Here is a 13076-nt window from a genome sequence, read left to right as displayed (position 1 = left end):
ACTGGAAGGTAGCCAACGTGACACCAATATTTAAAAAGGACTCTAGAGGCGATCCTGGCAATAACAGACCGGTAAGTCTAACTTCAGTACCAGGCAAATTAGTCGAAACAATAGTAAAGAATAAAATTGTGAAGCATGTAGAAGAACATAATTTGTTGGACAGAAGTCAACATGGTTTCTGTAAAGGGAAATCCTGTCTTACTAATCTATTAGGGTATGTCTACACTACAAAGTTTATTCGAACTAACAGACGCTACACATGACAACCGCTAGTTCGAACTTAATTCGAACTAGCGGTGCGCTTAATTCGAACTAGGAAAACCTCATTCCACGAGGACTAAGTCTAGTTCGAATTAACTAGTTCGAATTAAGGGCTGTGTAGCCACTTAATTCGAACTAGTGGGAGGCTAGCCCTCCCCAGCTTTCCCTGGTGGCCACTCTGGGCACCACCAGGGAAACTCTTCTGCCCCCCTCCCGGCCCCGGAGCCCTTAAAGGGGCACGGTCTGGCTACGGTGCCCGTGCCAGGTGCAAGCCTGCCAGCACCCAGCCAGCAGACCCTGCACCTGGCACGGCTTGAGCCAGCCACCCGCTGCCACCCAGCCCTCCGCCTCTTCCCGGGACCAGGCTGGCGGCTCCCGGGAGCCTGCCCAGGTCTGCGAGAGGCAGGCGCCCGCCTGGTCTAGTGCAGACATCGTGGACCTCATCCACGACCTCCGCACTAGGTACAGGAAAGTGGCCGTCTAGGGCAGGATAGCTGCCATCCTGGCCACCCAAGAGCAGGTTGGCATGAAAATCAAGGTGGTCCACTGAGACCCCCGACCCTGAGCCCTGAGCTTAGAATGGCCGTACTGGGTCAGACCAAAGGTCCATCTAGCCCAGTAGCCTGTCTGTCGACAGCGGCCAACACTAGGTACCCTGGAGGGGATGGACCGAAGACAATGACCAAGACATTTGTCTCATGCCATCCATCTCCAGCCTTCCACAAACAGAGGCCAGGGACACCATTTCTACCCCCTAGCTAATAGCACTCCATGGACCCAACCTCCATGACTTTATCTAACTTCTCTTTAAACTCTGTTCTGGTTTTAGCCTTCACAGCCTCCTGCAGCAAGGAGTTCCACAGGTTGACTATTTGCTTTGTGAAGAAGAACTTTCTGTTATTAGTTTGAAGCCTGCTACCCATTCACTTCATTTGGTGTCCTTTAGTCCTTCTATTATGGGAACTAATGAAGAACTTTTCTTTATGCACCCTCTCCACACCACTCGTGCTTTTATAAACCTCTATCCTATCCCCCCTCAGACTCCTCTTTTCTAAGCTGAAAAGACCCCTTCTCTTTAGCCTCTCTTCATATGGGACCTGTTCCAAATCCCTGATCATTTTAGTTACCCTCTCCTCTCCCACCCTCTCTCTTCCCCTCTCCCACCTCCTTTTCCCAGTCTCCCCGAGTTTTCTTCAATAAAGAGAGTTTCTATTTTTGACCACACGTGTCCTTTATTTTGTACATCAGGAAGGGGGGCTAGGGAGGGGTAAGTGGAAGGAGGTGAGGGAGGAATGGGGTATGAGCCCCCGATGGGGAGGACTGGGCTGGCTCTGCGGGCTCCTCGGGGTGGAAGCTCTCCTGCAGCCCCCCGATTGACTCCCCTCCCCGGATGGCAGCCTGCGGCAAGTGCAGCCGGGCTGATGGCTGAGTGCTGTGATGTGCCAAGTGTAGGCACTCAGGGCACTCCAAGCCAGGACTGCTTTGCAAGCGGGGAACCCCTGAGAACTGTCTGTCCGGGGTGGAGGTTGGGTCCCTTTAAGCACAGCCCTCGGCTAGCCTGAGACAGCAGCTCCACACTCTAAGTCCTAAACTGATGCCCTGCCAGCACTGCTTCCGGCCAGCCTTAACTTCGGTTCAGGGTCCACTCAGTGTGGACATGCTAGTTCGAATTAGCAAAATGCTAATTCGAACTAGTTTTTAAGTCTAGATGCGCTAATTCTAATTAGCTTAGTTTGAATTAATTAATTCGAACTAAGTTAGTTCGAATTAGTGCTGTAGTGTAGACATACCCTTAGAGTTCTTTGAAGGGGTTAACAAACATGAGGATAAGGGGGATCCAGTAGATACAGTATACTTGGATTTTCAGAAAGCCTTTGACAAGGTCCCTCACCAAAGGCTCTTGTGTAAATTACATGGCCATGGGATAAGGGGGAAGGTCCTTTCTTGGATTGAGAACTGGTTAAAAGACAGGAAAGAAAGGGTAGGAATAAATGGTAAATTTTCAGATTGGAGAGGGGTAACTAGTGGTGTCCCCCAAGGGTCAGTCCTGGGACCGATCCTTTTCAACTTATTCATAAATGATCTGGAGAAAGGGGTAAGCAGTGAGGTAGTAAAGTTTGCAGATGATACAAAACTGTTTAGGATAGTCAAGACAGAAGCAGACTGTGAGGGGCTCCAAGAAGATCTCACCAAACTGAGTGATTGGGCAACAAAATGGCAAATGAAATTTAATGTGGATAAGTGTAAAGTAATGCACATCGGGAAAAATAACCCCAATTATACGTACAGAATGATGGGGGCTAATTTGGCTACAACAAATCAGGAAAGAGATCTTGGAGTTATCATGGACAGTTCTCTGAAAACTACCACACAGTTCTTCTTCACACAGCGTGTATTCAACCTGTGGAACTCCTTGCCAGAGGAGGCTGTGAAGGCTAGGACTATAACAGCGTTTAAAGAGAAGCTAGATAATTTCAAGGAGGTTAGGTTCATAAAAGGCTATTAGCCAGGGGATAAAATGGTATCCTTGGCCTCTGTTTGTCAGAGGCTGGAGAGAGATGGCAGGAGACAAATCGCTTGATCATTGTCTTCGGTCCACCCTCTCTGGGGCACCTGGTGCTGGCCACTGTCGGCAGACAGGATACTGGGCTAGACGGACCTTTGGTCTGAACCAGTACAGCCGTTCTTATGTTCTTATGTTCTTAGAGGAAAGGGTCTGTTATGATGAATTTCCCATTTTAAAAATTGAAAAAAATATTTTAAAATAATCAGTGCACCCGACTATTCATAGAATTGCAAAACCTATTTGCACTGGAACTTTTTAAAGCCAAAAGTAACTTGTGGACATGGTTCTACTTGTCCTTGAGTTTTCTTAGAACTTCCTAGTACACAGCCTAAATTTTAGCCAGATTTTCAACCAGACAAGGTCTCTTTAGTGAATGGAAATCAGAAAGTGAAATTGACTATAAACAGAAAATGAAGCTGACCACCCTGGTTGGATTGTCTATCCTGAGTTAAAGAACAAAAATTAAACAAACAGAATAAACAGGCAAAGGAGATATAAAAAGATTTTCCAGCTTAAAGATTCTGTCTCTAGTTCCATGCACAGCCCCAAGCCCTTGATTCCCTGGCTCATTGCAAAGGGGGTTCTCTGGGAAAGGTATTACATCTCCCATGTACTGCCACCACCCAAAAAAGGGCTGTGTATGCCTCATCCCTGCAGAGCTTTGTCTGTCAGCCCAACCCAGCGCAGCCCCCTTGCATACAATCTGTCTCTTGGTGGTTAAGATACGGAGAGTCACTTACGATCATCGCTGAAGTCATCCACCAATATGATTTCATGCACCAGGTGCACAGGGGTGCGATTTAAAACACTGGGGAATGAAGAGAAACAAAAATCAGTGATAGTCCCTGAGCAGATAAATGAGTTAGGAGATGGGGAAAGGGCAGGGGGACTGATAGATCGATTGATCGACCAATATCAAGGTCAGGTATCAAGGTCAGAGGTAGACAGTGGACAGTGAAGCAACATACTGGAAGTCAGTACCTGAAGTCGCATCTAATTATTCTAAAGAGAGGAGAGCCCCTATTCTCCTCTGCCCCAGCCCTGCAAAGCCTGGAAGAGATTTGCCATGAACCTCAACATGCACATTGGAAGCTAAGTTTCACATGCTCTTCAGATCCCTTCCCCTCCTCTAGAACTACCGCTGGGTTACTGACAAGGGGACCGACACAAAACAAAATGTCCCATGGAAAACCCATCTTTTCAAGCCTCACAGGCATGGGAGGAAAAGTCCTGTTTTTATTGTGAGCAGATTGTGTTTCAAAGGCTGCAGAGAGGATAACAGTAGGTTTGAATCCTGCCTGTTTAATAAAAGAAAGAAGCTGGAGGTGATAGTTTAAACGCCCCTCCAGGAGTGTAGTTATTGTTAAATGGGGATGAAAGCTACAATCTCTTCTTAATTATACCAGCTACATTTTCTGTCATTAGAAATGCAGGGTCTAATTTTCTCCTGGCTTACAGTAGTATAAATCAGTGAAGTCAATGGAGTTATACTATTTTAAACTCTGCCTATGTGAAAGGAGGAAAGCTTGATTTTTTTGAAGGGAAGTTGGCTACTGATGGATTGGTTTTTGGTATAAAGCAGGGGTAAGTCAGTTATTTTTGGTCACAGTCCAACTTTCTTGGTCAAGGTATAGTCAAACCAGATTCTAGTGAAAATAATTAAGAAAAACCATTATAATTTACTATATATTTTGGAAAGTTTGTGCGTCTGTCTGCCTGTGTGTCCATTTCTTCGAGAACTCCTCCTAAATGGTAAGAGCTAGGATCACCAAATTTGGAGTGCGACTGCCTCTTATCATAACTTAAAGCAACATCAGGCTCTGGTTGTGCCAGGACAATGAGACGTGTGTGGACTGCAATTGTTTTGCATCAAATGGAAGGGGAGAGAAGTGAGAGTGGGAGAGTTATATTCACAAATGCCCACAAGCATGGGGGACAGTTATACTCACAAATGACCAAAGGGGGGGCAAGCAAGTGTCCCAGTCCCGGGGAGCAACCGGCGGCCTGCAGCATGGCCTTCACCACCCTAGCCTGCCCCAGGGAGCAGCTATTGGTTGCCATGTAGCCCCCGCCATCCCAGGCTGCTCCCAGGCCACCACGGCACATAGCCCCCACCACTCAGGTTGCCCCCCCAGGTAACAGCCACCAAACAGGCTGTGCAGCCCTTAGCCCCCTGCTCTGGGCTAGCCCCAGGGAGGAGCTGGTGAATGGTCTATGTGGCCTTCTGTCCATTCTGGGCCAGCCTTGGGGAGAAGCCCACAGATGAACCACGTGGCCCCCACTGCCCTGGCCTGGCCCCAGACCCAGACAATGCTGAGTAAGTCTTCTAGTTACTATATATTTGAGAGTTTCTCTGTCCATCCGTCTGTCTGTTCAAGAACTCCTACACAGTAAGAGCTAGGACCACCAAATTCAGTATGCAGCTTCTTCTTATCCTAACTTAAAGCAAGGTAAGGACTTGGCCGTGCCAGGATAATGGGATGTGCCTGGAATGGGAGTGCTTCTCCTAAAACCATGTGGAAAAGAGACAGACTCACCAGGCAGGTGAAAAGGACTCCTGGGACTGCCCCAGCCCATTAGGGCGGCTGGTGGGGGACGTGATTCTCACCTCCCCCCACCTAATGCATATGGGAACATTGCTGGCTTTTCTCCTGTGTCAGGAAGCGAGGGGAAAGAGCACAGTTTGCTCCATTCTTCACTTTTGCCGAGGAACACAAAGTGCAGATGAACCTGGGCCTGCCTCAGCTGGGGCATATGCACTCCCTTCCCCAGCTGTGCCTACTGGAGGTGCAGTAGCCAGAGACAGGCCCCAACCTGTTGTGGTGAGAGAGGGCTGGAGATATCCTCTAGCCCTGGGCCAGCCTTCATTCTGCACACCTCATCCCCAGCCCCACCCCAGAGCAATGATTTAAAGGAAGCGCACACATTTTTCATTTTATTTTCCAAAAAACAAAAATTGATTGAGTTAAAGACCTGAAAATGTGAGAAAACATCCACAATATTTAATAATTTCAATTGGTATTCTATTGTTTAACAATGCGACTAATCACTATTCATTTTTTGAGTTAATGACATGAGTTAACTACAATTAATCAATAGCCCTAATTTCAATAATCATCGAGCAAAATCCAATAGCTACATACACACTAATGATATATATTTTCGACAGAACAATGGTTTCCAAGTCACTTTCCTATGCTATTTTACATGGCATGTTTTGTATGAAATGTATCATAATTATATGATAGGGCCAATATGAGTTCCAGAGTGCTGATTTCAGATACAGCATGTCACAGTAGGCTTGGCAGAATTGTTTTTTTTTTTATTTTAAGGGGATAAAATGAATGTTTATCCCTAAGCATCTTTTTAGATTTTTATTGATTTAAATGTTCAGTTATGTAAAATTATGAGTTTTAAGCATTTTTTATTTATCAATTTAGATTTTCACAGTTGCAGGAAATTAGAGGGCATAGATTCCTTAGATAATAATTATTTAACAGCAATAGAAATTGAGATTCAAAATGTTCAGGCATTATAAACAAGTTATATGAAAGACAAGTCTTCAAGAGCACGTCAACATATACAAAGTAGACATTCTTAAATCAAACAATAATAAGGTTCTCAAGCAGCATTTTCTTCCTTCACTTATATGTAGATTTCAATTATTGATGGAAATATTTTTCTGTCCTTTTGTTCGTGTCTGATGAAATTGACAAAGAGATAAAAATCAGGTAATTAGAATCTCCTTCTCACACACCACTTCTTTATCTCACCCTCTCTACAATGCCTTTACTCTTTTCCCCTATCTTTTCTGCTCTCATCTTGTCTGTTTATTACACATTGCCTCTCCTTCTCTTCCATTGCTGCAGTCTCTCCCACCTGATACCCATTCAGGGCTAACATTCAAACCCACAATGTTCAAGTGAGTTCAGAGTAAGTCAACCCCCTCCTAGGTGGAAGTGATGCCTTACCCCACCTGTCCTTGTCCTGTGGGTACTGAGAATCTTCAACTCTCATTGAAATCAGAGAGATCTGGGAGTATTCAACCCACCATAGGATCAGGCCTTCGAGTTGCACGCAGAACTAAAATCTGCAATCAGTAATGCTGGGGTAAATCTGTACTAGCTCCACTGAAAGCACCACTGACTTATAACCAAAGTAACTCCATTGGTTTCAAGGGGGCTAGTCTGGATTTACACCAGCAAATGTGAGAGCACCACTGGTCTCAATCCTTGTAGAGTCAGGTCTTTGCCTGGTGTAAATCAGTGTATTGACGTCAGTAGAAGAATGCCATTTTGCAGAAGCTAAGAACAGAGGCTGTAAATGTAATATTTGAGTGACATCTTGATTCCAACCCCTAAGAGCAGTAACATTATCTGGGGAATATTCCTGTCCGTTCCATTGCACGAGCACAAGTGCAAATCCCTGGTGATAACAAAGGTGGGAGCTGCACTAATGCTAAGGCTGTCCTGGCTGCTGGCCTTTTTTAACATCAGAGGTTTGGACAGCACAGGGTTCCATGTGCCAACACATCCAAAAAGGATTAGCAAGAGTGTCTGGCTGCCCCTCTTCCTCCCAGAGATTGCACATTGCAATTGCCATGAGCTGTTCCCACCTGTCAAGTCTCTTTTTTTAATTATAATTATTATTATTAATAGGTTTGTCTTACAAAATACTAAAAAAAGCCCAAATGCAGGAGCTGAGTTCAGCAAATAACTGCAGCTAGGCATCAATACTGGGAGACAGGAGAGCAAGATCACGCTCAGCAGAATAGCGAACAGGATCTAATCACCTGGAAAGCAAACTTGGGGGAAGGGGCAGGAAAAGATGATTTGCAAAAAGAACCAGGAAAATAGACCCTGGAGCACATGGGGAAGGGGAGAGAAATAGTTTAGTTTAGGGCTGCCTAATCTGGTAAGAGGAAAACATCAGTGGGGCTAGTTCTGATCTAACTTAAACCAGCAAAACCAAAGGAGTCACTTGACTGAAGTCAAAGGACTGGGCTGTAATCTCAGATCTGCCCCTTACTGCCATTCTAACTGGGAACAGAACAAGCCACCAACAGAAAATGCCTCACTCTTGATAGAGGAAGGCTTGTACAATGGTTACATTATGATTTACCTGAACTGATTCCTCCCCTCCCCCCTCACTCACATTTTCTAGACTTTGACATTTTATCCTGATGTGGATGGGAAACTTCTTGCAAACCTCCAAACATTTCCACAGGAGAGAAAATCCTTCTCCGAATCAGCTTTCACTTGACTACCCCAAATGCAGTCTGGAGAACCAGGGAGTCAGGCTTCCAAAAAGGCACCGGACCTCTTGGCCTGCATTACAATGATCAGAATTTCACCTCCCCGTGTAGCAGTAATAATTTGCTCTGCCTATTTTTTGAATGGGCGGGTGAAGATGTTGCACACCCAGATAACACTGCTTGCTGTACTCCGAACAAGTCACAGTAAGTAAGGAAGATTTTATATCTATATTTTCAGCCATCATTGAAATGCAGCGGCTGTTCTGCAACAGCATCACTATGCATCTGTTCAGGACAGTGAGTGCAGAAAACATTCTCTCACTGAAAGTACCTGGGGAACTTGAGAGAGGTATAATGCAATCTGGCTAGAACTAGTCGACTCTTGCCAACCATACCCTAATGTCACCTTATTTTTACTCTCTTATGATGGAGAGCACTTTCCAACAGCACAGCATCCACAGCACTAGTTCATTAGCAACTCACAGAACAGGGCGCCCCATCTCAATTACCCACATCAGTTCCTACAACACCTATCCCTAATCCTAACCCTTTCCCACCCAAGTCCCAAAACTGCTTAGCTAATGACCTACATCACAGCCAAGGTGCAACAGGCCTGATTCTCCATTCACCTTTCTGAGTGTAAATTGACTGACAAATTCCTGAAAGTCAGTGGAGTAACACTGGTCTCAAGCTACAGAGTCTGATGAATGAGAGTCATATGCCTGCAGGCCCTAAACATTACCATTTTGGAGTTCTTGGCTGCACTGCTGAAAACCTGCTCAGTAACAACCATCTGCCACTGGTATAAAGAGCTTTGTCACAAAGGCTTTGTCTATACTTAACAGCTTAAAGCACAGTGGTAGCAGTGCTTTATACTGAAAGTGTGGGCATGGCACCAGTGCTGGGAGAAAGATCACCTCCACTAGGGGAATAGCTAACAGCTGTAACCTGGTTCACATCGACACTTTACAGTGCTGTGACTATTGCTGCTTAGGGGAGGAGGGGAAGTGTTTGAGCCAGAAAGTTACAGCACAATAAAGTGCCAGTGTAGACATGGCCAAAGGCTGCTTGCTACTTCTCTAGTGCTGTGTCTAGACTACATGCCTCTGTCGTCAGAGGCATGTAGATTAGACACATAGGCAAAGGCAAATGAAGCCGCGATTTAAATGATCGCGGCTTCATTTACATTTACATGGCTGCCGCACTGAGCCGACAAACAGCTGATCAGCTGTTTGTCCGCTCAGCGCGCTAGTCTGGACGCTCCCCTGCCGACATCAAAGCCCTTTGTCGGCAGCCCCGTTATTCCTCGTGGAATGAGGTTTACCGAGGCTGCCAAAAAAGGGCTTTGATGTCAGCAGGGGAGCGTCCAGACTAGCGCGCTGAGCGGACAAACAGCTGATCAGCTGTTTGTCGGCTCAGCGCGGCAACCATGTAAATGTAAATGAAGCTGCGATCATTTAAATCGCGGCTTCATTTGCCTTTGCCAAAACAACAAATCTACAGAGGCTCCGTCGACGGAGCCATGTAGTTTAGACGTACCCAAAGAGTCAGAGGCTACATCTAGACTACGGAGTTTTATCGGAAAAAGGTACACAAATTGCACTCCGCAATTTGCGTACCTTTTCCCAAAACAGGCTATTCCAAAATTTGGCCCATCTTCACTGGGCCAAATTTCGGAAAAGCCTCCTCTTTCGGAAAACCCCTCTTACTCATGGAATGAGGAAGACAGGGCTTCTGAAAGAGCGCATCTGCTCTTCCACAAAAAATGTTGGAAGAGCCTACGCGTTCCCTGGATGCGGCGGAGTTTTTCCGGGCTAAATGCCGGAAAAACACCATAGTCTAGATGTAGCCTGAGAAAAAATTCATACACTTGCCAGCAAGGCCAAATTCACTATTCCTGATCGACATTTGCAACTTGAGTTGTACTAATCAGATAGTAAGTTACAGAAACTACTGAAAACACAGAAGATTACACACTCCCCACCTAGAGTGACAATTTGCAGGAACAACAGGAATACTGAACACTTTGGCTTCTTGGTGATACAGGGACTTCCTCAGATACTCTATAAGACACTCATAAAAACTGAAGAGCTTCAGGGGGTAGCCGAGATAGTCTGTTACAGAAAAAAACAACAAATGGTCTGGTAGAACTTTATTGACTAACAAAACATGTAGATGGTATCATGAGCTTTCATGGGCACAACCCACTTCTTCAGATGACCACAGTTATGAGTTGGGGATATGAAAACTCAAAATAAATAGGAGAGGGGAAGGGGAGGGGGGAGAGAAAGAAAAAGGGAGGGGGATGGGAGACAGAGCATCATTAAGTATCTGGAGAATGGGATCTCTTATGCCTCCTGCAAGGAGGTTTACAGGATATGTTGAAAAAGGCTTTCTTTCTCGACAGATCCTCCTCTAGACTGCCGCTTTTTGCCGACAAAGTGCTGGGTCGGCAAAACGCGGTGGCCATTTTAATGCAAATTAGGCACGCGATATTTAAATCCCTGCCTCATTTGCAATGTCAACCTGCCTAATCTGCATCCCTCTGCTAACAGAGGGATGCAGTCTAGACATACCCTCAGTGTTTTCAGTTCTTTGAAGTACCTCTTATTTATAGATAATTTTCTTTCTGAAATTAAATGCAAGAAAATATATCGCAATAAAAATCAAGACAAATCAAAATATTTTGGGTCAAATCCCAAAGTCTGTGATCATTTGTACCAGACAAAAACACCCATTGTTATCAAAGGGCTTAGCCCAGAGAATTTACCTAAAGTCAGTTGTCAAATAAGGACTAGATTCTTTTCTGAGTTACTTTGAATTGACTCCAATATAGCTTCCTTAAGTTCACTGGGGCTAAGTCTAGACTGCAGGCTTCTTTCAGAAAAAGCTTTTCCGGAAGAGATCTTCTGGAAAAACTTCTTTTGAAAGAGAGCATCCACATTGATTGGACGCTATCTCACATTTAAGTTGTGATTACTGTGGACAGAGTGGCCACCAGGGCACCCGTGCTTTTTCCTGAAGGCCTCTTCTTTCGAAAAAACACTCTCTTCCACATCCACACACACCTTTTTCTGAAAAAGCTTTTTCGGAAAAAGGCTTCTTCCTAGTAGAATGAGGTTTACTGCCATTGGAAAAACCCTTCCGTTCTTTTGACTTTCTGTCGAAATAACTCAATAGCAGTGTGGACATAAGTATAGTTTTTCTGGAAAAATAGCTTTTTTTTCTGGAAAACTCTGCAGTATAGACATACACTGGGTTTAAATCAAGATTATGTTGGTATAACCAAGCACAAGCTGACCCTAACTTTTCATCATAGGGTAGGTTCCATCTTTGTCACTTGCATTTTAGAGGGATTCTCTTCAATATGCCCAAGAGTAAGTGTTTGTAGAATTAGGTACATAAATGCCACCTGTAAATAATTATCAGCAAAAAATTGACACTGATGTTGGCAAAACGTGGATGCAGACATGAGAGGCCAGTGATGGCAGACATGAACCTATATTTTTTGTTTGTGTGTTCTTTTGTCACCCCTTAATACTTCCTGGTTTATAAAAATTACTCCAGACCTTGATCTGTCTGTATTTACAAACCCTTAATTCTCTCCATGGCAACATAATGGGACCTGTGAAAGAAAACCCAACAACATAAAGTGCTAGAGGGGTTGGAGGTCATGGTAATTGAAATCAGACAGAGAGAGAGAGGAGACAATGCCCCTTGAAATGAACTGCTCCAATGATCCAAAATGACTAATTATGCAGGAGATGGAGAGAGATATTACACCAAGAATAACCATAATGAGCTTTGATTACACTGCAGCTTCCGCACTGCATTCTCTCAAATACCCACCCGCTCTTTGAAATTCAAGAGTTCTCTTATGTTAACATCAAAAGGTAAAAGCGCATGTAGAGCTGTGTATTTACTCACTGGAGAGATGATTAGCAATTTTTTAAAAAGATGGCCAGGATTTTGGGGCAGAAAAAAAGAGAGGAAAAAAATTAGTCAGCACAAAGTGCTAATTATATAGCTTCAGAGTAACACCTGGCTTGGTTTTGCTCTTTTAATCAGAGCCATTTGAGCGATGGCACAGCCTCTATGCTGTGCCTTCATACTGCCTACAGATTAGGCGAATGACTTCACTCCGTTTTCTCAGCAACTGTAGGTTACACATCAGATTGCATGGAGAGGGAAGGTTGCAGGGTGCTAACTTCCTGGGACAATACCTGCTTCTACTTGTGGGTATTGGAAAAGGTAAGAAATGTCAGTCTACCCTCTAATTACCTAAATATTTGATCTGGGATGTGCAGTGCTCATATCAAGATTTTTGTCAAAGGATTTCTGATAAGAGGCACATAAGTAAGCCTCCTGATCCTAATTCTGAAGACTCAGGTTGCAGATATCTAGAATAAATAGCAAACCAACAGTGGAATAAAACTGCACATCTCCCAACAGCTCCTGTATTTGGAAAGCATTCTCAACAGCATACCACAGCGGAGACTAACAGCCAAGCTGGGGCAGTTGTGAAATCATTGGAAATCTGGCTCTGGAAGTGATCAAAGGGAGCAAGATGGAAACTAAGCATTTAAATAAAAGAGAAAAATCAACGCTATGTAACAAGGAGAAATGGAGTCTAAGCCAGATGTTAGCAGTAGGAGGGATCAGATCATTGGGGAAAGGTAAACCCCCCCCACCACAACTGGGACCTATGTTACGGCATCATTAAAACTCTGTACATTGGACTGAGCTCTGTTCCGATTTGGCTACACCTTTGGGTGTTAACAGATATAGCAGCTCAGGGAAGTCAGTGGAGCTGAATCAGTTTACACCATTTATTTAAGGAAGTTTGGCTCACTCTTGGTCCAGCATGGCTTGCTGTCTCTCTTTCAGGACTTTCCAAAGAAGTCTGAGCTGCTGATTTTCCTTGGCATCTTAGGGTATGTCTACACTACCCCCCTAGTTCAAACTAGGGGGAGGTAATGTAGTCATACGGAGTTG

General features: G+C 44.6%; 1 protein-coding gene across 3 annotated transcripts in view; it reads right to left on the bottom strand.

Annotated features, from left to right (window-relative positions):
- Positions 1-13076, bottom strand: part of GALNT14 (polypeptide N-acetylgalactosaminyltransferase 14) — a 206386-nt gene that overhangs the window by 56281 nt on the left and 137029 nt on the right. For all 3 annotated transcript variants that reach the window (XM_075925330.1, XM_006118082.4, XM_075925331.1), the window contains one exon: positions 3568-3635. In XM_075925330.1, the coding sequence (XP_075781445.1) occupies positions 3568-3635 (68 nt within the window). The remainder of the gene's footprint in view (positions 1-3567; positions 3636-13076) is intronic.

The sequence above is a fragment of the Pelodiscus sinensis genome, chromosome 3 (genome assembly GCF_049634645.1).
Source record: "Pelodiscus sinensis isolate JC-2024 chromosome 3, ASM4963464v1, whole genome shotgun sequence".
NCBI lineage: Eukaryota > Metazoa > Chordata > Testudines > Trionychidae > Pelodiscus > Pelodiscus sinensis.
The sequence above is the reverse complement of the archived record's forward strand: the minus strand, read 5'-3'. Positions and strand labels throughout refer to the sequence as shown.